At 42.7% G+C, this 23,690-nt stretch overlaps 1 protein-coding gene across 2 annotated transcripts in view; it reads right to left on the bottom strand.

Annotated features, from left to right (window-relative positions):
* The window catches only part of ADCY9 (adenylate cyclase 9), a 160,154-nt gene that overhangs the window by 5,778 nt on the left and 130,686 nt on the right, over positions 1–23,690 (bottom strand). For both annotated transcript variants that reach the window (XM_045820685.1, XM_045820684.1), the window contains exons 4-10: positions 18,826–18,930; positions 17,663–17,880; positions 14,657–14,759; positions 13,609–13,818; positions 9,901–10,059; positions 8,846–8,994; positions 4,170–4,211 (exon numbers count right to left, since the gene is read on the bottom strand). In XM_045820685.1, the coding sequence (XP_045676641.1) occupies positions 4,170–4,211; positions 8,846–8,994; positions 9,901–10,059; positions 13,609–13,818; positions 14,657–14,759; positions 17,663–17,880; positions 18,826–18,930 (986 nt within the window). The remainder of the gene's footprint in view (positions 1–4,169; positions 4,212–8,845; positions 8,995–9,900; positions 10,060–13,608; positions 13,819–14,656; positions 14,760–17,662; positions 17,881–18,825; positions 18,931–23,690) is intronic.

The following is a 23,690-nucleotide window of genomic DNA, read 5'->3' as shown; positions in this document are numbered from 1 at the left end:
GTGGCTGGAGCTCTGGAGATTAACATGAGGAGCATACCCTCTTGTGAAGTTTACTTTTTAAACACACACACACACACACACACACACACACACAATTAAAAAATACTACCTACAAAATTTAAAGAAGAAAGTAGAAAGAAAAAAGATTCATTTGTCATCCTGCCATCCAGAGGCTATCACTGTTAACATTTATTAAAGTTCCTTCTAATCTTTCTTCTATTGGTAAATAACATTGTGACTGCTCTGTTCTGATAAATTTTGTACCCTGATATGTTTCTAAAATGCACTGAGTAGGATACTGGGTTTTATATAACAAAGGGCTGGGTCACCATATAAATATAATGATATATGAAATGAATGGGTCCTCAGTTCAGAGAGCTCCATGGCACAGAAAACTGAATTCTTTATTCAAAGTGTTTAATGAGTTTTACTGTTACCTATAACTAAAGGATATTAAAAAATAATGGAATTGACCAAAACGGCCAGCACAACCCTCTCTGAAGCCTAGTCACAACGCCCTAGCCTTAGAATGATGACACTTTGGCTCTGTCCTGGCTGGACCACTGCAGAATCCTAGAACCTTGGGTGAATCATGTCATCTTTCCGGGCCTCAATTTCCTCACATGAAAACTGAAGAAAGGATATGGTATTGCTAAGTCACTACTGGCCTAAGGCTCTTTACAGAAAGAAGTTAACACAACGGATCACAGGCTGCCATCTGTAGAAAAGTCTTCTGGCAAAGGTGCCTGAGGCTGTCATCAGAGAACTTGGGTATGGTAAGTGCCCACCCCTTCTTGATAAGAGGGGCTCACCAGGCCTAGACTGTACAAACAACTCGCTTTATATTGAGTACCTGCCTTCCTTCTGAAAGCCTGCAATTTTGGTTCAAGCTAGGAAGAGGGTGCCAATGTGACAAGCCTCCAATGTAACCCTGGGCACTGAGTCCCTACACAGATTCCCTGGTGGACAACATTTCACATGCACTGTGACAGCTCATTGCTGGAGGGATTAAGTGTGTCCTATATGACTCCGCTGGGAGAGGACTCTTCAAAGCTGGTACCTGGTTTCCTTTGATTCCACCTCATGTGCCTTTTCGCCCTGCTGATTTTGCTTTGTGTCCTTTCGCTGTAACAAACCACAGCCACAAGTATGACTATGTGGACTATGTGTCAAGTCCTGGGTCTTCCTAGCAAATTCTCAGACCAGGGGTAGTTTGGGGGAATCCTGATACAGATTCTATGACTTGGTGCCTGTAGACCAAGAACCAAAAAAGGCCTCTACAGTAAGACACACCACGCTTCACTTATTTATTTTGCCAACGGTCATTTAAACATATGGCAATACATATTATGAACCTCAACCACTGAACAACATAGCTATTTATTGTAGATGACTAAAACAGATTTATGTCTAGCCCCTCAAACCTCCAGTTGGCTTTAGAGTAGAGAGTGGAGAAAGTAAACCTTCTATGTGTGAGCCCATCTCACTGGGTTCGGACCTTTCTTTCTGTTTCTCCAAAGTGGTGACACAGAGGAACAGCTTTCTTTATGAATAGACATCAACAAGGCTTAATGTCATCTTAACAGCACAACCAGGCATTGGAAATCCCTTGGTAGAAACGGGTGATGTGTCTAGCTTTCCTCAATAGTTCTACTGGTTTTGTCTCTTCTCTTACTGTGCTGTGGCCAAAGTCAGCAATGTAGCCTAACTCTGGTGACAGGCACAGGCCAGTTCCCTGTGGGTGGAGGAGGGGAGCAGAGAAATGTGGGCCAGTATGGAATGGAAAGAGGAACGGACCACAATGTTTGCTTTTACCTTTGCTTAAAAGAGTCTTAATGCTCAGATTTACAGTTAGTGCCCAAGGGGCTGCCCTGCAACAGACTAGATCTGTAACACACAGATGGGAGAATTACTTCAGATCTATAACCTGTATTTCTTACTCTACTACAGAAGGAACAAAAGTGATGGCCCTATTCCTAAAATCAAATAGCAAAAGCCAGTTCCAAAAGGAGAAATTTTATGTGACTAAATACAGGAGTCAATTTATGACTAAGTAATTGGACATTAAAACATAAATTAAAGAGCAAAATATAGTATAACTCCTCATGGAGAAGAAGGATTAAAACATAGAGAAAAATAAAAAACAAGGTTAATCATGGTTCTAATCAGCTAAACCCAGGATTTATTAACATTTTGGTATATTTTGGTGCCATATAAAATCTATGCCTAGAATGCAGGGGTGGAGCATCACCAGGACAGGACACAGAGGAGCTTCTGGGGTCTTAGTAATATTCTTTTTGGTTTGAATGGTAGTTAAGAGGGTGCACTCACTTGTGAAAATTCATTGAGCTGTATTCTTATGATCTGGGTACTCTTTTTAGTTTATGTTATACATCAATGAAAATTTAACTTACAAAGAGCTACTAAGTGTTTTTCTTTTGAATACTGTAGTTGTAATCATACACAGAAACATGTCTGCACTCAGCTTTTGATCCACAGTTACTTTAATTCTCCTTCCAAGGTCTAAATGTCCACAGATATTTAATTTTTTAATTGCAGAAACAGAAAAATATAATCACTCTTTATTCATTACTAGCACTAGTAATGTTATATCTTTACTAGTTAGATGTAAGATATAGACTATATTTTACTATATCTTATAATATCTTACATTTTCATACACAATGAATTACCTACCTGTACCTACAGAACATATATAATTTCACATAATAAATGACAATGAAAACCATAAATGTCTCCAATGTATTAAAATTCATTTAATAGTTACAAAATTTGAATATGTATATCATAATTAATTTCTTTTTTATTGACAGCTGAGGTTGCTGATGACTTTTCAATATTATTAATCATTGTGATCGATATTTTTGGGCATGCTGAGTTATCTCCTTGACAGATAAGCAAAAACGGAAGTATGTACTTAAAGGCTATGACCATTTTTATAGCTTATAAAATCACTTTCTAAAACAACTGTACCATTCTGAGGAGTCAGACAGCATGGCAGAAAAAGCATGGCCTGGTTGTTAGCGAGGCCAGGGCTTAAGCACTGACAGTGACCAGCTGTGTGACAATGGGCAGGTTCTTAACTTCTCTGATCTTCAGCTTCCTGATCTAGACAAAGTCACCTAATGTGCCAGTTTATTAAATAAACTTATATTTTACAAATGCCTAATAGCTACACAACCAGCTACACCACCAGCAATTTATGAATGTGCCATACCTTGGCCTACACTGGGTATTTTCACTGTAACGTTTTAAAGATCCTATCTATCTATCTATTTATTTATTATGGTTGTTCAAGTACAGTTGTCTCCATTTTTACCCCACCACGAGCCCCCCCCACCCAACCATCCCCACCTCCCACCCTCAAACCTACCCCCTTTGGCTTTGTCCATGTGTTTAAAGGTCCAATTTAAAAGGCCAAAAGGAATTCTGTAGTTATTTAAACATGCAATGACTTCGGTAGTAACATATTTACCTACTACCTACATTTTCTCTTGTGAATCTCTTGGTTATTTTCTGTCTTTTATCTATGTAGGCCTTAGTTAGCTCTTACATTTTTAACAACAATCCCACAAAATATTTGTCTCAGTCTGCTTTGATCCCCCTAATCAATCTTATCAGTAAGTCTTTTCTCCCTTTTTTTTTGTTTACATGTGGTTCTATTATTTTTTGTAAAATTGGGAAGCTATCTCTGTCTTAGAGGCTTGAAAACCACTTAATTTTATTTTCCCTAGATTTTTATATAGTTTTATCTAATTTTCATTTTAAGCCTTCAATTTATATAGTAAATTTAGTTTGATGTTTATAGTAAAGCAAGGGTCTAACATTTAATATTTCATTCTAATTAGGTATATGAAAATATTTTAGGGATAAAGTAAGTACTTTTCTTTGATTGGTGAGATCTCCTAAAGTCTTATATAAAATTAAACCAAATCTAACATATGTCTTAACTATCATTCCACTTTCCCAATAAGATATCATAACTATGATCTGATATTTCAACAAGCAGATAGTTTTCATTTTTTCTTTTAAGAATATATATATTGTTCTTTTTATTTAATATACAATTATTTTTAGAAAGTTTAGGGATAAGCAATGATAATATAGTTACTATCGTTGATTCGGATGTAAGAATGTTAAAAGCTTACCTGAAATTCTGTACTGCACTAAGGTGTGAGATTACTATGGAACTGAAATTAAAAAAGAAGAAAAGTGTTATTATAAAAGGCAAAGAAGGCATTATATAGAACATTGAGAAGAGTTTAAATAAACATTTTTCCTTTTGTATGTGGAGATCAAGTTAGACAGCTATTTTTTTCATTATAATTTGATACTGTCTGTTGATTAAGAATAACACAAGGTAAAGATAATGATATAGCTAAAGAGCCTTTACTTCAGCTGTGGAAAATAGACAAAATCACCAAAGAACAAAACAAAACAGAAAAACTCTCTAAAGCATACATTTTACTGCTAAGACTTAATCACGGCGCCCTATAGAACAGAATGTTCAAACAGCAATGCCCACTGACAAAGGATCAGTTCTGAAAGGAACTGTTAGAGGTGCTGGCAGATTACACTGGAGATGCCCAACTTTGCTATTAATGGTGTCCAAAGCCATCGCATCCCAATTTTAGATATTGAAACCATACATAATTAAAGAACTCTCTTTTGGTGTTAAGGAAGGTATACACATTCGGCCCTTATTCTTCCCATATTCATAGAAGCTTCACTTGCAGTCATGTTTCTTACACCCAGAACCCACCCAGTCCTTCAATGAACTGCAAGCCTCCCCATCCAGGGAGTCTCACTCATTGAGAAGGGGGATGTGGCACAGCATCTGTGAGCAGCTTTCCTGGGCAGCAAAGGCTGGGTGAGGACTAGAGTGGCCTTTATAATCACATGGGGTATTAAATGAGTTCACAGAAAAGGAAAGAAAAGCAAGTGCTGTAATCACAAGATGTGAATTATAAGAATTCATGTCTTCATCTTACCCTGTCCAGACATTATTGTGACATCACTGCAATCCATGTGTCTGTGTTTCTGCAAAGCTGGCCACGGTTCTCAAAGAATCCTCTCCCCTTTATAGGAATTAAGTTTATGTTTTTCCTCCCCACCCCATATATTCCCTACCCTGGACAGACTTGGCAGTGATGATGGGCTACATGGGCTCCAAGCATCTTGTGTGTGTGGAGGGGTACTGAGATTCGACTGCCAGCCTTACCCCAAGATCTGTTATTTGAATTCTGGGCAAGGAGGCGATGATAGGTTCCCCACTAAATGGCTCTCCAGACCCAAGTGGAAAAGTCACACACTATTACTGAATGACCCTGTGAATAGCTGATGAAGTATGTGTGATGGATCTAAAAGCTTAAAAGGTAGGTTGCTGAATTTCAGGCTCTTGGGAAAGACATTTATAATGACCATAATTCCAGACTGCAGTACCTTCAGAAAGGAAAAAGTAGGCTTTGTTTTCCTTAAAGTAATTTACTCATTAAAGTCTCCTTTCAAATACTGAATGACAGTTCTACTTTATATTCCTCTTTTGATCTTAATTTGCATGGAACTTGAATATCTTTCATGTCCTTATTATTTTATTAAATGAATTAAGAAAGAATAGTTACTCAGTCCATTGCTAACTAATACTTTGGTTATACCCAAAGATACACTGGTGATTTCATTTGATATCAAGACAAACTGGATTTACAACTTTTGAATTTCCTAAAGCAATGGTTCTCAGCAATGGTAATACCATTCCTTGGAGACATTCTGGAAACACTGGGGCATCCCTCTGGTTACATAATAATCTGGGGAGCTACAAATGTTAGATACCGTACAAAACACAGTGAAGAAATGTCCATGTAACTCTGAAGTATCTTGCCAGCCTAATTCAGTGCAATTACAAAAAAGTGTTTCTTCAATACATGCTGATAGTAAAATGTTTTTTTTAAGTAGTTACACAGAAAATCCAGTATTTAGAAGTGTGTTACATAAAAGGAAGCTTCATAGGTTCAAGACCTTATGAAAATTTTTTAAATTATATTTTATTATTTATGCTATTACAATTGTCCCAATTTTTCTCCCATAGCACCCCTCCATGAAGCACCACCCATTCCCTCAGGCAATGGCCGCACCATTACTGATGTCCACGGGTCATGTGTATAGGGTCTTTGGCTACTCCAAACCCTATACTGTGATTTACATCCCTACAGCTACTCTGTAACTACCTATTTGTACTTAATCCCCTCAGCTCTTCACCCATTCCCCTACACTCCCCTCCCATCTGGCAAACATCAAAATGCTTGCTGTATCCATGACTGTCTGTTCCTCTTGTTTGCTTACTTGTTTTTTTTAGATTCAAGTGTTGATAGATTTGTATTTATTGTTATTTATTGTTCATAGTTTTGATCTTCTTTTTCTTAAATAAGTTCCCTTAACATTTCATAGAATAAGGTTTGGTGATAACTCCCTTAGTTCTTTCTTGTCTGGGAAGCTCTTTATCAGCCCTTTGATTATAAATAGTATCTTTGCTGGGTTGAACAGTCTTGGCTGTAGGTCCCTGCTTTTCATGCCTTTGAATATTTCTTGCCAATCTCTTCTAGTCTGTAAAATTTATTTTGAGAAATCAGTTGACAGCCTTATGGGAACTCCCCTGTAGGTAATTAAATGCTTTTCTCTTGCTGCTTTTATGATTCTCTTTTTATCTTTACCTTTAGCATTCTAGTTATGATGTATCGTGAAGTGGGTCTCTTTGCATCCATCTTGTTTGGGACTCTGTGCTTCCTGTACTTACTTGCATTTCTATGTCCTTCACCAAATTAGAGAAGTTTTCTTTCACTATTTCTTCAAGTAGATTTTCAATTTCTTGCTCTTTCTCTTCTATTTCTGGCACTCCTGTGATGCAAGTGTTGGAAAACATCAAGTTGTCCTAGAGGCTGCTTACATTATCCGCATTTGTTTGGCTTTTTTTGGTTCCTTATGTTTCAAATCATTGATTTGATTCTCAGCTTCATCTACTCTACTGTTGTTTCCCTGTAAATTGTTCTTTAGCATATCCTTCATTTCTGACAGGATCTTTTTTATGCCATTGAGGTCCTCACTAAGTTCCTTGAGCATCCTTATAACCAGATGCAGATAGATTGCTTATCTCCATTTTGTTTAGTTCTCTTTCTGGAGTTATGATTTCTTTTTTCATTTGGGCCATGTTCCTTTGTCTCCTTATTTTGGTAACTTCCCTGTGTTTGTTTCTGTGTATTAGGGGAGCTGCTATGACTCCCTGTCTTGGTAGTGTGGCCTAATGTAGTAGGTGTTCTGTAGGGTCCAGTGGCATAGCCTCCCCAATCACCCAAGCTGGGTACTCAAGGTGTGTCCTTCATGTGGGCTGAGTACACCCATAACTTATAGTTGAGTCTTGATTGCTGTTGGCAGGTCAATGGGAGGGCTTTAGCCAAGCCAGTTAGCTACAAAGACTGGCTGTGACCACTACCACCAACCTCTGCCCTCCATGAAGAATCCTCTGTGCAGGGGCAAAGTGGAGGTGCTTGGATGTGGTCTGTAGCTGTCGACTGGGTGTGCAGGTTCTGAGATTTCCCAGGCGGTGTAGGCCATGGTTGGCCCCCACCTGTGTTTTGCCTGGGGCCACTAGGCATGAGACATAAAGCAATCTGAGCCCTGGCTGATATAGCTCAGTGGACTGAGCGAGGGCCTGAGAAACAAAGGGTCATTGGTTTGATTCCTAGTCAGGGTTCATGACCTGGGTTGTAGGCCAGGTCCCCAGTGGGGACCATGTGAGAGGCAACCACACATTGATGTTTCTCTCCCTCTCTTTCTCCCTCCCTTCCCCTCTCTCTAAATATAAATAAATAAAATCTTTTTTAAAAAATAAAGCAATCTGAGATGGCTGCTTCTTGTGCTGGGAGATTCCCAGGTTAAGCCAAGTTGTGAATCTAGGCTGGGTGCTGCTAGTGCCAGGACTGAGGCCACTTAACAAGAGGTACAGGGTCTGGGGACTTGCTGAGGCCAGCTGTTGCTTGTTTGAGAGGATTTAGTAAGTTGTGAAGCATGAGCCAAGGCCAACCATTCATATAGAAAAGTCTGTTAACAGCTTGGGTGAGCCCATAAGTTGGGTGGGACACAGCCTCAAAAGATCTCCTAGGCAGGGCAAACAGTGTTAGGTTGATGGAGTCTCAGATATGTTACCCGCCTGCCAGCTTTGTGGCCCTGTGGTCTGTGGAAGATAGAATCAGAAAACGGACAATAGCCTCTGCCTGCCTTTCTGTCTGGGAGAAAGCTGTCCCCCAGGTCTTGCTTTAGGCCAGACATTTCAGTTCCTCCCTGTATACCACTGGCGCCTTTCAAGCTTCTATCCAGGTGCTGGAGCTCCAAGGGAGTGAGTCTGAGTGAGTCCATGTGTGGGTTCTTTAAGAGGAACTGCTTGGGACTCCTGATGTTTGTTACACCAACTCAATCTCCTCTAGTTTTTGCAGCCAGAAGTTATGGGGACTTATCTTCCTGGCACTGGAACCCTGGGCTGGGGAGCCTGGTGTGGGGCTTGGATGCCTCACTGTGTGTCTAAATGCACACACGTTAAACACGTTATGTTATTAAAGTTATTTTCTTTTTCTTTCTTTTGCACACCACTCCTTAGGCTTTTCACTAAGTTGATGACGTGTGTTGAAAGCTATCTTATGTTGTGACAGGGAATATCTGTTAGAGTGCAGGGTGTTAGTGCTGAGGTGAAACTGAGGTTAAGAGAGACATAAGTGATACTGGGAAAGGTGGCCCTGCTGTCGAATGTACCAGACACGAACTGCGGTGGCATACACACCTGTCTCGGCACAGGGAGATGTAGAGCAGAAGCAGGGGCCCAGCCCCGACGACAGTGGCTAAGGAGGACCGCATCCAGGAGCTGAGCTGGCAGAAGTTACAGTAGTGCACGACGGCGACGAGGATGGCCGAGCCCGTGAACACGGTGAACTGCAACGAGGGACAGGCACTCAGTTAGGAACCCACCCCACCTCCTCAACTCATGGGCCCACTCGCCAACTGCCACCTGAGCACTGTGAGATCAAATGACGTGCTCATTTATCTGTGTTTCTGTCATACTAAAATATCACAGACATCACAATATATCCAGCAGTGTCAAGGATTGATCATGAATCATTAGGTTAATTACAGAGAGTTTCAGGGAGTAAGTTCATGGAGGCCCCAAAATTCTCCAACTGTGTGGAAATTGCATTTTGGAGGAAAGGGAAGGCAGGCCACACTATTTGAGAACTATCACTGTGAATCAGTTACATTTAAAAAGCCTTTCCTTCAGGTACCTGCTGGCTGTCAGCAGAAACGTAATTTGGTATTCAAGTATCAAACAGAGTCAGCCTGCCCTGGCAGTTCATGTTACAGTACTTCCACCCCAAATACAATCTTCCACAACAGCACAAGTTCATTCCTGATGGGGCTTAACTCAGAAGCTCCTTCTCTGATCACAGACCAGCACATTATCTTGTGTTGCTTACAATGTTTCTTTATGTTGTAAAACAAGTAAGAAAATAATTGAATTGGACCTTGATAGACACTAAGAGAGGTAGGACAGGATACACGTGCACTGGGAACTCTCCCCAGAGCACGGTGGCATCTTAGCCAGCATTCGTGAGTGTGCTCAACAACAGGCTTGAGCATCTGGACAGATTTCATAGAAAACTGCCTGCCTACTCCTCTGTGGCAGGCAAGTCTTTTCAAAGGACAAACTCACAGGGCTGACAGAGAGATTGTACTTCTTTAAGGGCCTATATTAAATTTGTGACCCAAATCATCAAGTATTTTTTTTTAAGTGATGAGGGAGTCCAGAGAGTTCAGGAATAAAATGGCCAAACCTTTACGTACGTGTATATTTGTCTCAAATTCGGAAGTGATGTGTGAATAGACTGCAAGAGTGGGAAGTGACACCAGGATGGCCCCAATGAAATGGCGTGGGAGCCAACCAGCTATCCACTCCAGCAGGCGCTTGGTACAAGCCATCACATCCTCCAGGAAAAACACCATCCTGTAACAGGCAGGGAGAGAAAGGAGAGATAGGGTGTCTGTAGGTGGGTCAGCCAGCCAGAGAAGATGGGATGTAGGATCTCACCCATGCTGCTGCTGCTGGCATGAACAACAGGCAGAGCCCCCGCACCCCGCACCTGTGGTAGATGGGAAGCACCAAACACAAACACTGGACTTGCTCAGCTCATCATACCCTACTTGTTGCAAACTGATAAGATACACTTGTAAAAAGCCAAGCATAAGCCTCTATGTGTCTAAATGGAACAGGTAAGAACTGGGCACACAGATATTAACAGGCCCCATGAGAGGTGGCCACCTTACTGTTACCTGCTGAGTAGGGCAGGAGGTCTCGAGTGGGAGGTTCAGGGGATGTTTTGGAATGTTGGGGGTGCCTGTTGGATTGCCACAATGATTGAGGGGGGCAACTGACATCTAGAGAGGCATTCTGCAATGTACAGTGAAGCTCTGCCCTGTGCCCCACACAACCATCACCGCCCCCTGGGCATGTCCCATGGAGTTGAAATTCTGCTGGCAAGGACCTCAGCCTACACCCCAGTTGCATTTACTTTACAAACAGAAAGTGGTTTCTGCGTGTTGTTAACATACACATTTCCAGGAATAAACCACTGTGTAAATCAAGCAAGATTACCCTTTGTTTAGTTTGGGACATCACCAAGAGTTGTTCAGCATTTCAGAAACCATAGGCTGTAACCCAGCCCATGGCGCTTATGCCGCCAAACATGCACACGTCTGATGGTCCATGCTTAGAACCATCACATTTTCAGCAATCGTGTGCGTGAGAGCAGACAGCTGACAGCTGTTATAACTTTAGATGTTGGTGTCCTAGCATATTTGAAGTAAGGCACTACATATTTTATTTTAAATGGCTTTCTTGTTTGTCCTTCGTATTGGAGTGACAACATTTCATTGATTCTTTTAGAAGTTGTGTGCATAGGTGGGCTACATTTCAGGATAGTGATGTGAACATCATAAAATATTCTTCATAAAGAAGGGAGCTGAGTGTGTAGGGCTGGAAACTGTGATTCTGAAGGCAGAATGGCCTTGACTAAGCGAGGGATTCCAGACTCAGGAGTGGCCTAGACTCCAGCAGTGGAAACAGAAAGAAGGGCAGTGGGGGGTCTGCCTCAGGAGGGGGACCCACGTACCCGGTCCCTCTCTGAAGCCAGCCCCTGGGGAAGGTATGGGGGTGGGGGTGGGGGGAGGTGGGCAGCCTTGTTGTCCTTACTACTTGAGGGGCTAGAAGCCCCCATCAGGGTACCTCAAACACACCCAGGTACCTGCCCTTTGAGGCCTAACCACCTGCAGTGCAGCTAGCGCTCTGCCTGTGTTTAGCCCCCATGAGGAAACCCTAAATCTCAGCCATATCCCATGTGGAACCTGGCCGATCTGACCTTTTTAAGTCCTGGACTATTCTGGCCTCCTGATACTTAAAGGATAATGGAGTCCTTGGACTATTTCCAAGAATAACCATAAATATGCTCAAAGGCAGAATACATTTGCCCTACAAGGAGACAGAGGGAGCTGAGTCCCAGCCTGGCCTGGGCAGGCCTGGGAAGCCCTCCACAAAGGTCCCCAGGACTGCAGAGTTCCAAGGACAAGACCCCTGTCTCACGCCTGTCTGGGGCACAGCACAAGTGGTTGGTGGGGAAGAACAAGGGCCCAAGCTGAGACTGGGAAGCCTTCCAGAAGAGATGCGGGCCCAGGGCCAGCCACTGAAGCCGGCAAGAACTGGCCTCCTTGGGGCACCTACCTATTCACCAGTGTAGGTTCTTACTAGTCTGGAGTCCTAAATATAAATATGTCCTTAGGGGACTGAGAGGAAATCCTTCAGGGTCTCAACCTCTCCCAGGTAAAGTGAACTTTTAAAGTCACACTAGAGCTCTTTCAGGAGCATAGTGGCTACCTCATCTGCCTGGCCCAGGACCTTGGCATCCAGGCACGGCTAGGCCTGGCTTGTGTGTGGCTTGAGGCCTTCCGCAGCCTCTAAATGTGGGTTAGCCCAAATACTGTAGAATTGGGCCCAAAGGAACAGGAAACCATAGTATAAAGGGTTTTTAAAAAAATGTATGGAGACGGTGCTAGCCTCAGAGAGATCAAAAGCCTTCTCTGGCTGTAGAACCCATGCCAGACAGAAACCTGGAGCTGGGGAAGTGAGGAAAGTGGAGTAACTGCAAATGTGCACTGTGTTTTCTTTGGGGTGATATAAATGTTCTAAATTCTATGGTGACGTTTGTACAACTTTGTAAGTTTACTAAAGTTAATTGAATTGTAGGCTTAAATGAGTGCATTTATTATATATGAATTGTATCACAAAACTAACATTATAAATAAAAACATAGGGGCCTGATGATGACTTAGTCTGGGTTCCCAGAAGCAGGGGACTTGGGAGTGGGTCCCAGGCAGCTCAGCGAGATGTGCAGAGCCAGGACACAGTGGGGCAGGCGCATAGGAAAGAAAGGCTGTGTTATGGAAGAGACACTTGTGGGCAATGCAGCTCCACCCACCTACAGGGAACTGAAGCCGGCAAGGATGCACCTCAGAGTGACCTCAACCAGGGACAGGAGATGAGGTTGTGGCCTCTGGCAGCCCTCAGCAAAGAGCCTTCTCACAGGGGCCTCACTGGGGAGCAAAGGAGCAGTGAGTGTCGAAGGGAGGGGGCAGGCAGCCAGCCTCAGGGCCAGACCTAAAGCTACTGCTTCCTGTCCTGGGATGCTGGGAAGGAGGAGCAGACACTTATGGTCAGGGTCCTTCTCCCTGTTTCTGTTTTACCCCAGCTTTGGGGGCAATTGCCAGTGGGACCCTACTAGGCTGACAGGCTCCCCTGTTGGGAGTGACAGGGCTGAACAGAGAAGGTGGTTGTAGTGCAAAGATCCAGTGTCATAGCGCCCAGGAGGCAGATGGTGCAGGCTGTCTGGGTGCCTGTGTATTCACATCCAGTCAGAAATGTAGAGCACCTGGAAGCTTTCTCAGTGCTAGACTGAACCCAAAATCACGTTGGGCAGGTGCTGAGGGCCCAGCTTCCTAAGGCGCCACTGCTTTCTGTTCAGACTCTGTCCATTTTTAAATGGGTTTTCTTTTTACTATTGAGTTTACATTCTAGATATCAGACCCTAGTCGTAGATAAGATATGCAAATATTCTCTCCCATTCTGCAGGTTCTCTTTCTTTTCTTTTTCTCTTCTCTGTCTTATTCCTTGTCTTCCCACCTTTTCTTTTTTTTTAAAGTCTCTGATTTGGGAGATCCAGGGACTAGCTGGCGGCATTGGGGCTGCAGAGGACACTGACCCTCTGGTAAAAAGAGTGCCCACCTGTGCCACGGGCCAGGGTCTTCAAAGGAGGGACCTGCGAAATAGAGCTGGGGGAGGGAAGGAAAGAGGACCCGTCACCTGGAATGAGCTTGCAGAGACAGCCCGCTTCAGACCGCTGGTCAGTTGTGCTGCAGACTGTTCAGTCATAAACTGTTGAGCCAGCAGAGGGAGCCAGAAGCTAAAAGCTGGAGAACCGCCCTGCAGGTGAGCCTTTACCTGACCCTGACAGAGACCACGAGGGACAGCACCTCCAGTAGCAAGGCCGCCCCGAAGACCACCAGGGTGGCTGGCGGGGGAGGTGTGGTGGCAGCCCCGTACTTTAGGAAGCAGGTGATGGAAAGAATCAGAAACACTGTTGTTGACAGAAACACGTCCAGGAGGGAGCTGCAGGTGGCACTGGCAAAAGTCTTCACAGGAGAATTCTTCATAACCTATTTGGGGTAGAAGAAAGGTGGGGGCGCATGCATAGATGATGCGACGGATGGTCATGAAGTGTGGTTTAGGTGGGAAACCCCAAACATTTATTGAGCACTTGCCTACCCCTAACCAGGTACAGAGTAATAAGTGCTCTAGGTGGGTCATCTTACTATTCTCCACTTAATAATGAGGAACCTAAGGCACAGATGAGTTAAGGAACTTGACCAAGGTCACACAGCAACTGATTACACACCAGTAAGTTCTCACAGAAGTGTTACACACTGAACCTGAAAGGCTGAGTTGTTGACTGGTAATGATTCTGTGTCTGTAAAGTCAGTAGCACAAAAGCCATGTATGTGCTGGAAGCTTCCACTGAATGTCTGGGTCCCAGGTTCAGGGTATGTGAAAGCTGGGATCATGACAGGAGTAATAGGTGGGGATTGTAGCAGCAGCAAATGAAAACAGCAGGCCTGTCAACTGACAGTAAGAGATGCTTATGCCTTCACTCAGGAGCCTGCTCTGGGCTGGCTCTGTTCGGGGTGCTGGGAGAGACATGAAACGAGGTCCTAGGGGAGTGCACAGCCTAATGGTGGATGCACCAACTGCAGAGGAAAGGGACTGGGAAATGACAAGCCTGGGATGTTAGACTAACGAGTACAGGAAGATTGTTTTCTCCCTTGTGTAGATAAATTCACATACAGATGCAACTTAGGGCTTACAGATTATAGGAAATCAATAGTAGCCTTCATTTTCCTGTCACTTAGGAAAACAAAAAAGTGTCCAAAGCATAAAATTAGGAACTATCCACTAAAAAGTGGCACATTTCTTAGTAAAATGATAAGGAACACTCACCTCTTCTTGATAGCTAGTCCTGTAGGCTTGCTCTAGCTCCTGATCCAGAAAGTTCAAGCTGAACTGATTAATGGGTGGCTTAAAAAAAGAATCTTTCATCAGGCTAGAAAAGATGAAAAATGCAGTCCATCATCATGAAGCTCGATCATGTTTACTTTATCAGAAGACTGCAATTAGCTACCGAAATGCCATTCAGTAAGCATGTCATAAAAGCTGTATCTAAAAGTCACCATGTTAGAGACATGGTTCGACCATCCCTTTCAGAACATACCTCTGGAAAGTGTCTGCAAACATAATCACATTTGATGTTTCCCTTCCACTAAAGAACAACCATTCGCCATAATTATAATACATATCATTAGAACCCTGCTTTTGAAAACATCTTCCTGATATCCAGGGTTAGAAGAAGGCAGCTCCTTTGTTCTATGAAAATATCCTTCTAAAGGACCAGCAAATCCTTATACTGAGAGTACTTATGCAGATTTAAAGGCTTCCAGTGAAAACATAATTCAGAGCTGGCTGTCCTGTCATTCAGAGTATTGACAGTAATCACCACCATCAAAGAAAGCTAAGAGATTGTTATCACAAAATTGTGTTTACAGTTAGTATAATTTTGTGTGTAATTGTGTTTACAGTTAGTGCTACTGTCACAAATACAGATTGCATGTGAAACCTGAAAAATAACAATGCTCAATGGCTTTAATAGCAGAGAAATCAAACCTGCTTTATGTGACTCATTCTTTGATGAAGTGCCAGCAAATACTTAATATCCTTTTTCTACTGCAGGAAACTGCTATACATTTAAGGGAATGTTAACATAGTTTCAGAAGGCAAATACAGCCGTGGGGTATAGTCTCTCTGACTCACACAACACTAGAATTAAATCAGATGAGATAGGTAAAGAACCTAGCATGTGCCTGACACACAGTAAGGTTCACTGTACATATGTTTCCTCTTTTCCTTGCAACAGAGTGAACTCTCTTTTTGTGTTAAGTGTCATGGTAATACCTTACTATGACCTCAGACTCAGAAAAGAGAAAATTCTGTCCCCTAATGTTGATCCACTATCACAACACCCTACAAATACTGAATATGATTTTTTCTGAGTGCAAGGGTATGTTCACAAAAAAAGATGACATGTGAGGCCATAAAACAAGAGTCAATAAATGTAAAAGGACTGAAATCACAGAGTATGTCTTTGACCATGATGACATTGAGTTAGACATTAATAACTACATCTAAATACCATTCTTCACTAAAAGTAGTGAGGGCTCTTTCGAGAACTGTCGGGTTCCTGAGCTGGGGCAGGGAAGACACAAAATGAGCCTGGAATAGCCTGCTGTGCTAGAGCAGCCTTGTCAACCTTTTTCATCTCATGGCCACATAAGTTAATTACTAAAATTCTGCCACACATGAAAAAATATATCTTTTGATGATCTGACCAAAAACAAAAAAAAGAGGTATAAGTTTCATTCATTCACACTGGAAGGCTATTGTTGTGTTGGCTGTTATCATTTTTCATTTGACAATCTAAGGGAAAAGAGGTCAGTGTCTCTGACTAAAGAGTTGGCACACCGGTTGAAAATCACTGTGCTAGAATGTAAGAAATTGCTCATAATAAATGCCTGAGTAATGTTAAAAAAGACACAGGAGCCAGCCTGGAGGGGGGCTCCTGGTGGCCAGATTTGGTACAACTAGAGCATCAAACTAGAGGAAGGACAATGATGGACTGTATCTTTTAAGTAGAACAGGACTCCAAGGGTCCAGGTTGATAACATATGGGTAGACAAAGGAATAAGTGGGGAGGGACTTTTCTTTACAGCAGAATGCTAGTGCCAAATGATAACTGTGTAGCTTGTGCTGGAGTGGAAAATCACCATTCTCTACCATCAGAGTAAAGACTGTCACAGACAAGAACCATCAGTGGAGATAAAATCTAGCATTTGATGAGGAATGGGATATTTACATGATCATAAAGTTCTTGCCACAGCCTGCTTATTAGTTACAAGAAGAAAATTATAACTATAGATTGGAGAACGCTGCAGCACTTGCCTGGCTGACCAAAATTACTATGCAGATGAAGGACAAATAAGCACCACCTGGTGCCTCTAGATATGACACCTGAGAAGGACATACCCCTTCTGTAGTATCTGTCCAGCCTAAACATAATCATGAGGAAACACACAAATCCAATTTCAGGAATATTTTATAAAAGAACTAGGCCTGCATTTTTCAAAAATGCCAACATCATGAAAGACACAGAATGGCTGAGGGACTGTCTTAGATTTAAAAAGACTGAAGAGGAATGACACCAGACAATAAATCTGTGATCCTGGACTGGATCCTGTACTAGAGGGAAAGGAAGTACCATCAAAGACATATTGGACCAACTGACAAAACTGGAATATAGACTGCAGATTAGATAAAATATCACATCAGTGCTAAGTTTCCTGAATTTGATAACTATGATTATGTAAAAGAACATCTTTGTTGTTAGGAAATATAGTATTAAGGGGTAAAGAGAATGATGTATTTAAGTTAGTTACATGGGTCAGAAAAAAAATAAATTTCATAGAGAAAGGGGGAGAGGAGAATAAAACAAACAGTAAAATGTTAAAAGTTAGAAAATCAGGTAAAGCATATAAAGCAGGGATATCCAACCTTTTGGTGTCTCATACCTGAAGAAGAGTTGTCTTGAGCCACACTAAATACACAAACACTACTTAAAACTGATGAGCAAAAAAAAAAAGGTTTTAAGTAAATGTAGGATTTTGTGTTGGGCTTCATTCATAGCCATCCTGGGCCATATGTAGCCCACAGGCTGCGAGCTGGACACCTCTGGTATAAAGGGAATTGTTTGTATTACTCATGCAACATTTCTATATGTTTTAAATTACTTCAAAGTAAAGCGACACACTGACAACACATGAGGGATAAGGTAATTCAGAAAAAGGGTGAGGCTTCTACCTGCAAACTTTACTTCAATGCCCATGGCTCCACTCTTACCTGTCTTCTTTGATAACATCAACAAAGTGGGCATCGGTTTTCTCCCGGATGTTCTTGAATCTCAGTGGAAGGAGAGCAGACTGGTCCAAGCTGCCACCTGCCCATCTTCCCTTTTCCTGTAAGATCTCACACAAAGAAGTCTGGCTGTTGGTGAGCTTCTCTTCTTGGGGAGGGCTCAGAAGTCCATTTTGGGTCTTAGAATTATGTCCGCCAGAAGCCTGCCTCAAGACAAGAGAGAAGCAGACATAGAAGTGACCTGTGGGTGTGCAAGAGTGCTGTTCCACCCAACTCCTCTGCTATCCGGGGATCCCACTGGACGGCACGCTGCACCTTCAAACCTCTGTTCTAATCCAAACTCTCAACCTCTTTGCCCACCTGCTTTTCCCTATCCTCTTAGTTTGTCAAATTGCACCTCTAGGCATTCAGACAACCAGGGAGGTTGAGGCTCTCAGAGTTTTCTGACCACAGAACCAGGGATCCAGAGGGCGGTGGAGAAGGTTTGAGGGACTCGGGAGAAGTGCAAGGGTGGGTTCAGGGAAAGGAAACCCCTATGGGCAGTAGCTTAAGAAAGGGTGACTGCCTGTCTGCAACACAGACTGACCCAGTGTTGCACAAGTCCATGGGCAGATGACATGGAGGTGGATGACAGATAAAGGTCTCCTGGAGGGTCAGCCTTTATAGCTGCTTGAAAGGCTCTCAGGTTTGGTCTTTGTTCTGCTTTCCACTCCAGTCCTGGCTCTGGTTCCAAATGAGATTTTTCTGGCATTTTCTCACTGCTGTCCCTAACCGCAAGTCCCTCTTCACAGTGTCTCTTATCCCAATGTCCCCTCTTCTTTTGGCTAATCCATATTCCACCATATTTTGGGTCCAACCTCCAGCTCCACAAACTTTCCCTAACTACTCTAATGCATATGTCTTTGAACCCTTATTGCCCATTAGGGATCCCATCCAGTTCAGCATGTGATTACTTCTCATGGATTAGTTCTGACTCTCCATCCTGTTCTTTACTGGTCTGTTCAAAACTCAAAGGACTAGAAGGTGTGGAACCGTGTCACCTAAGAGGAGTTACTCTAAGAACTGAGAAGTCGACAAGCCAGGAGTGTCATCTCAGGTAGATGTGCCTGGAGAGGAACTGACAGCAATGACAGCCAGGAACTTGTTACCTTGGTGCTATTTTTATGCTCCTCCTGACAGCCGTTTTGCACTGCTCCTCCTTCTGCACCAGCTTCCGATTTGGGAGCAAATGTGATTCTGCACGAAGGGCAGGTCTACAAGAAAAACACAGACCATAGGAACTCACCCAGAAAACATGACCATAATACGTAATTCAAACAGGTCCTCTATTGTTGCAATTTGCTGTCATGTAGAATGGTTATAACCAACGGAAGGCTTACTGATCCACTCCAGGATGAGTTAAAGACAAACTGGCAAAGTAAAAATGGAAACATGTCCACCTAACATTCATGACCTGTACATGAATGTTACAAAACAGCCAAAAAATACAAAACTCAAATGTCCATTAACAGATGAATGAATCTAACCATATAATGGAATATTATTTAGCCATCAAAAGGAATGAAGTACGGATGTAGGCTACAATGAACCATCAAAACATTGTACTCAGTGAAGGAAGACAGACACAAAGGCCACATACTGAATGATTCCATCCATATAAAATGTCCAGAAAAGGCAAGTCCATAGAGATGGAAAGGAGATTGGGTGTTGCCAGGGGGGGAGAGGGATAAGGCAATGGGCAGGGATCTAATGCAGCGGTCCCCAACCTTTTTGGCACCAGAGACTGGTTCATGGAAGACAATTTTTCCACAGACCTGGCAGAGGGGGGTGGTTCTAAGATGATTCAAGTGCATTACATTAAGCTCACCTTCTGCTGTGAGGCCTGGACCGGTACTGGTCCATGGACTGGAGGTTGGGGACCCCTGATCTAATGGACATAGGGTTTCCTCTGGGGGGTAATGAAAATGTTCTAAACTTGATTGTGGTGATAGTTGCACAACTTTGAAAATATATTAAAATGATCAAATTGTACACTTTAAAGGGGTTTCTTGGTATGGGAATCACACCTCAATAAGGCTGCTGTCATTGAACAACCTGCCGTTACCCTACACGAGAACACTAAGCCAAGGTCTACGAGCTCTATGTGATAGTGAGCTGTTCCTAGAAAATAGGCTGAATAATCAGAGGGACCTGTTTATAGACCTAGGAATTCTTAAAAGTTTGCAGAAATTAGCTTATCTAGAAAAGAAAAGACAAGACAATACTGACAGGTAGAGTAGAAAGGGCAGCAAGGCCTTCATTTCTCATAAACCAGGGTTCAAATCCCATCTCGAATCCTTACTCATTTTGGAGGATCCTGTTCAAGCCACTTACCTCAGTTCTCTCATCTGTAAAAAGAGACTGATAACACTTTTCTTGAAAATATGTGGTAAGGATTAAATGAATATGTATGTAGGTAGCCTAGCGTCATTCCTGGCTCTCTTAATAAATTTACTGTTATTATTAATGTGATCCATTAAACTAGGAACTGCCATTGAGATAGTAAGTAACCACTTCCAGTGGAGAAGACAAACTGTAGCAGCAAAGATATATTAGGACTAAAAAATGTCCTTACATAGCATTGTTAAACATTGGAATACGTTATAGGAAGCTAAATATTACTTCAGAAATTTAAAATAAGTGTCATTTAATTCCTAAAGGCAAGGACATGACCCAGATCACATCCCAACTTAGATTTCAGGCCCACACTGTATTAAACAAAAGAAACAAAGATTCTAAAGAGGTGTGTAATTTGGGAATCTGATGCAATGCACAAGCTAAGTTTGAACATTTATATTATCAAAAAATGAAAACAAACATGACAACAGAGCTAACATACCTGACCTAACATAGCATTAACTAACATACCTGAGCAAAGAGTAGTACCTAGGTAAAATCTGGTTATAGCTCTTTAAAAACTGACATTATTAATGGGTAAAATGTTCTAATTATCAAAACACACAATAAAATTATTTTAAAGTATATCTTGGTATTGACTGAGTTAAACTTCAAAACATTTTACCAATGGGGCCACTGATCTTCTCAAATAAAAAATAATTCCAAAATTCCAATACCACACAAATGGGAGTACCCTTCCCAGCCCCCACGGGAGGCATAAAGTAGGTGTGCCCAAGAAACACCCAGTGAGGTCCTAAGGGTGCCCCCTAGTGGGGACATAAGTAAATGACTTCGGTGGTGGTAGTGGTGGCAGACTTGCTTCTCTAGGGAAACAGTGGCCTTTTCAGGGGCCAAGTAGTGAGTGGCCTGGGGGTGGAGTGGATCCAACCTAGAGTGTGGGAACGGTGTGAAAGACTCTGAGCCAAACCCTTAGGGCCCAGGGAATTTCACAATCTTGTAAAGACACAATGAAAGAGTAAAAAGCTATTACTCTGACCACTTTTTAAACATTAAGACTAGAGAAGTAGTATAACAGTGATTAAAGGCAATGGCTTTGAAATCAAACTGTCATGCACTGGTTCTACCACTTAATAGGGACTCTCTCTGAGTCTCATTTTCTTCCTTGGTAAAAAGGAACTATATCTACCTTGAACAATTATTATAAGGGCAAAATGAATTAATACAATTAAAGCATGCCAGAGGTATTTTAAATCAGCTTTGTTTTGTGCACCAACTCTAATCCCATGATACTGACTTTTAGATTAGTGAACTGAAGATGATGAGGCGGCCTCCTGGCCCAACAGGAGGAGAGCTGTGATGGCCTGGTAATGTCTGCTGCGGGTGAGAGGTGGACAAGTGGAGGCACACATGCACTTACCACAGCTTGGCTCTGCACAAGGTCTGAAGTGTTAGTGAGTATTCAGTAAATGTTGGTATTTAATATTAAAGTTGCTGGTCACTATTCTCTCTGGTTATAAAGATAGTTCATCTGGTAATTTAATGTCCCTGATCACAAACAGGACAGCCATCCTTGGTATCTGTTCTTGCATAGCCATTTCTTTTTTGGTTATCTCTTGGCATCAGTTGTTTCTGAGTATTTTTCTCTCCTCAAGTACACGTGATGCACTTTGAAACAGGCCATCTGGTTCTTAGGAATTCCACTGCACACTGATTTTATGTATATATGATGTTTTACACATTTAAAGCCACAAATAAACGGGAGTGACTATCAAACCAATCCAACAGCAGAGGGCACACACTCTCCACAAAGGATCCCCTTGATAGGAATGGGAGCCACACAACTCAGATTCTGCACCTTCTCTGCGAAGGTCTTGGCTGCAAAGGGGTTGAAAGGCCTATGGAGACTGGGAGTGCCCGTTGGGACCAGTTAATCTTCGGGGAGCCTGGGGGCAGTGGTCTTCATAGATGACCAAGTCAAAATTATGTCCCTTTGACAAAGAGACTACGTGGGCCTGTACCCTGCTGTGATAAAATGTTCTAATACGGAGGTAAGATCTTGTAGAGCTGCCCACAAAAGAATCTCAGGGAGCAAAGGCACAGACATACACTGTCAGAGTCCAGGTGTTCATAAATGGTCTAGGAGTCTGCACTGAGGGAGGTTCGGGGGCTCGTCGGGGTCACATGTGAAGCAGTAGAGAGTAGGACCTATGACTGGGACTCCTGATGGCCTGAACAGTGCTCACTTGGCATTCCCACAGCAGCTTTGCCCTGAGTGGGGACATGGGGTTGGGTGGGAGAACAAGCTGTAGACTTGCTTTGAAAATGTTGCTCTTTGTCATTTTATTTCTTCTTCAGCTACCTTCCTTTGGGGGAGGGGGGAGGCTTTTTAAATTAAAACTGCAAAACAAATGAAACAAAAAATCTTCAGGAAATACATCTTCCCTGATGGAGATATTCTAAATCTCAACATCCCCTTCTGCTCTGTGGTGAGAGCCCATTCTGCATGACAAGGGCCCCACCAGGCAAATTGGTTAGGTGAGTTTACTTCCCCTCTCCACCCCTGACAGCCATTTTCCCTTAACCATTATATATTAAAGCTTCATTTTAATTGGATTAAAACATCTCACAAACTGCTTTTTGCTAGGTATGCAGACACCTCTCTGAAATGTTTGCCAATCCATTAAATGTCCATCTCCCCCCATGCCGCTGCTAGTAACTCCATCCCTGAGAAGCCCTCACTGGGAAGCATTTCATACTTCAGGGAACTACCTGGGATATATCCTGCCACCTTGGGAGGCATACCAGAGCAGCTGACTCACAGGGAAGCAACAGTGGTAGGCATATTAGATAAAGTTGGCTGTTGTAATGATGGCAGCTGCTATGACTTAGAAACACCAATGTACAGAGGGCACGCCATGAATAATAATCAGGCCCTTAACCAGTCAATGTCTGCAGTCTCCTGTACTTGATCTCAATTAATCCTCTTAACACTTCAAAGCAAAAGCGATTGCTCTGACCACACAAATGCTTGCCAACAGGGGGGCCCAGACTGCAGAGCTCCTGGCCCCTGACCACCATGCAGCCTCTCTCTGGCCTCCTTTCCTGGTACAAGGAGGACCCAGGAATAATCCTGGCACTCTGGTCTCCTCTACCTCATTCCATGAAGGGACCAAGGCAGTTAGGACCACGTCCTCCTGGTTCTTTAAATGGCACTATTGGCACACTGGTACCAAGGGAAGCTCATCAAGAACAGTTAAGGTACCCCAGACAGAGTACTTCCTGGGCCAAAGCGTACACTGGCTATTGCCTGGAAAACCCAAGATCCCATTGGAGATCACCCAAGAGCAAGTTCTGCATTTTCCCAGATTATCTGTGCTCCTTCCCCCAACATGAACATGGGCTCAGAGGGAAGATTATAACTATTTCTCTAATACACTTGGGGCCATTTGCATTTATTTTTTAACAGACTTTGATACATGCACCCTACAATCTGTTCAGAGTATATAGCACAGAGCTATAAAATAGTTTTTTTTTTCTTCAAGGCTGTTTCTCTTCACAAGATAAATCATTTCTAAGCTAACAGCTGTCCTTTTTCATAACTGTCAAAGGAGGGAGC

This window comes from Phyllostomus hastatus, unplaced genomic scaffold (assembly GCF_019186645.2).
Source record: "Phyllostomus hastatus isolate PE091 unplaced genomic scaffold, TTU_PhHast_1.1 phas_scaffold_442, whole genome shotgun sequence".
In the NCBI taxonomy this organism is placed as follows: Eukaryota; Metazoa; Chordata; class Mammalia; order Chiroptera; family Phyllostomidae; genus Phyllostomus; species Phyllostomus hastatus.
Note: the sequence above shows the minus strand (reverse complement) of the source record. Positions and strands in the feature narration are given on the sequence as shown.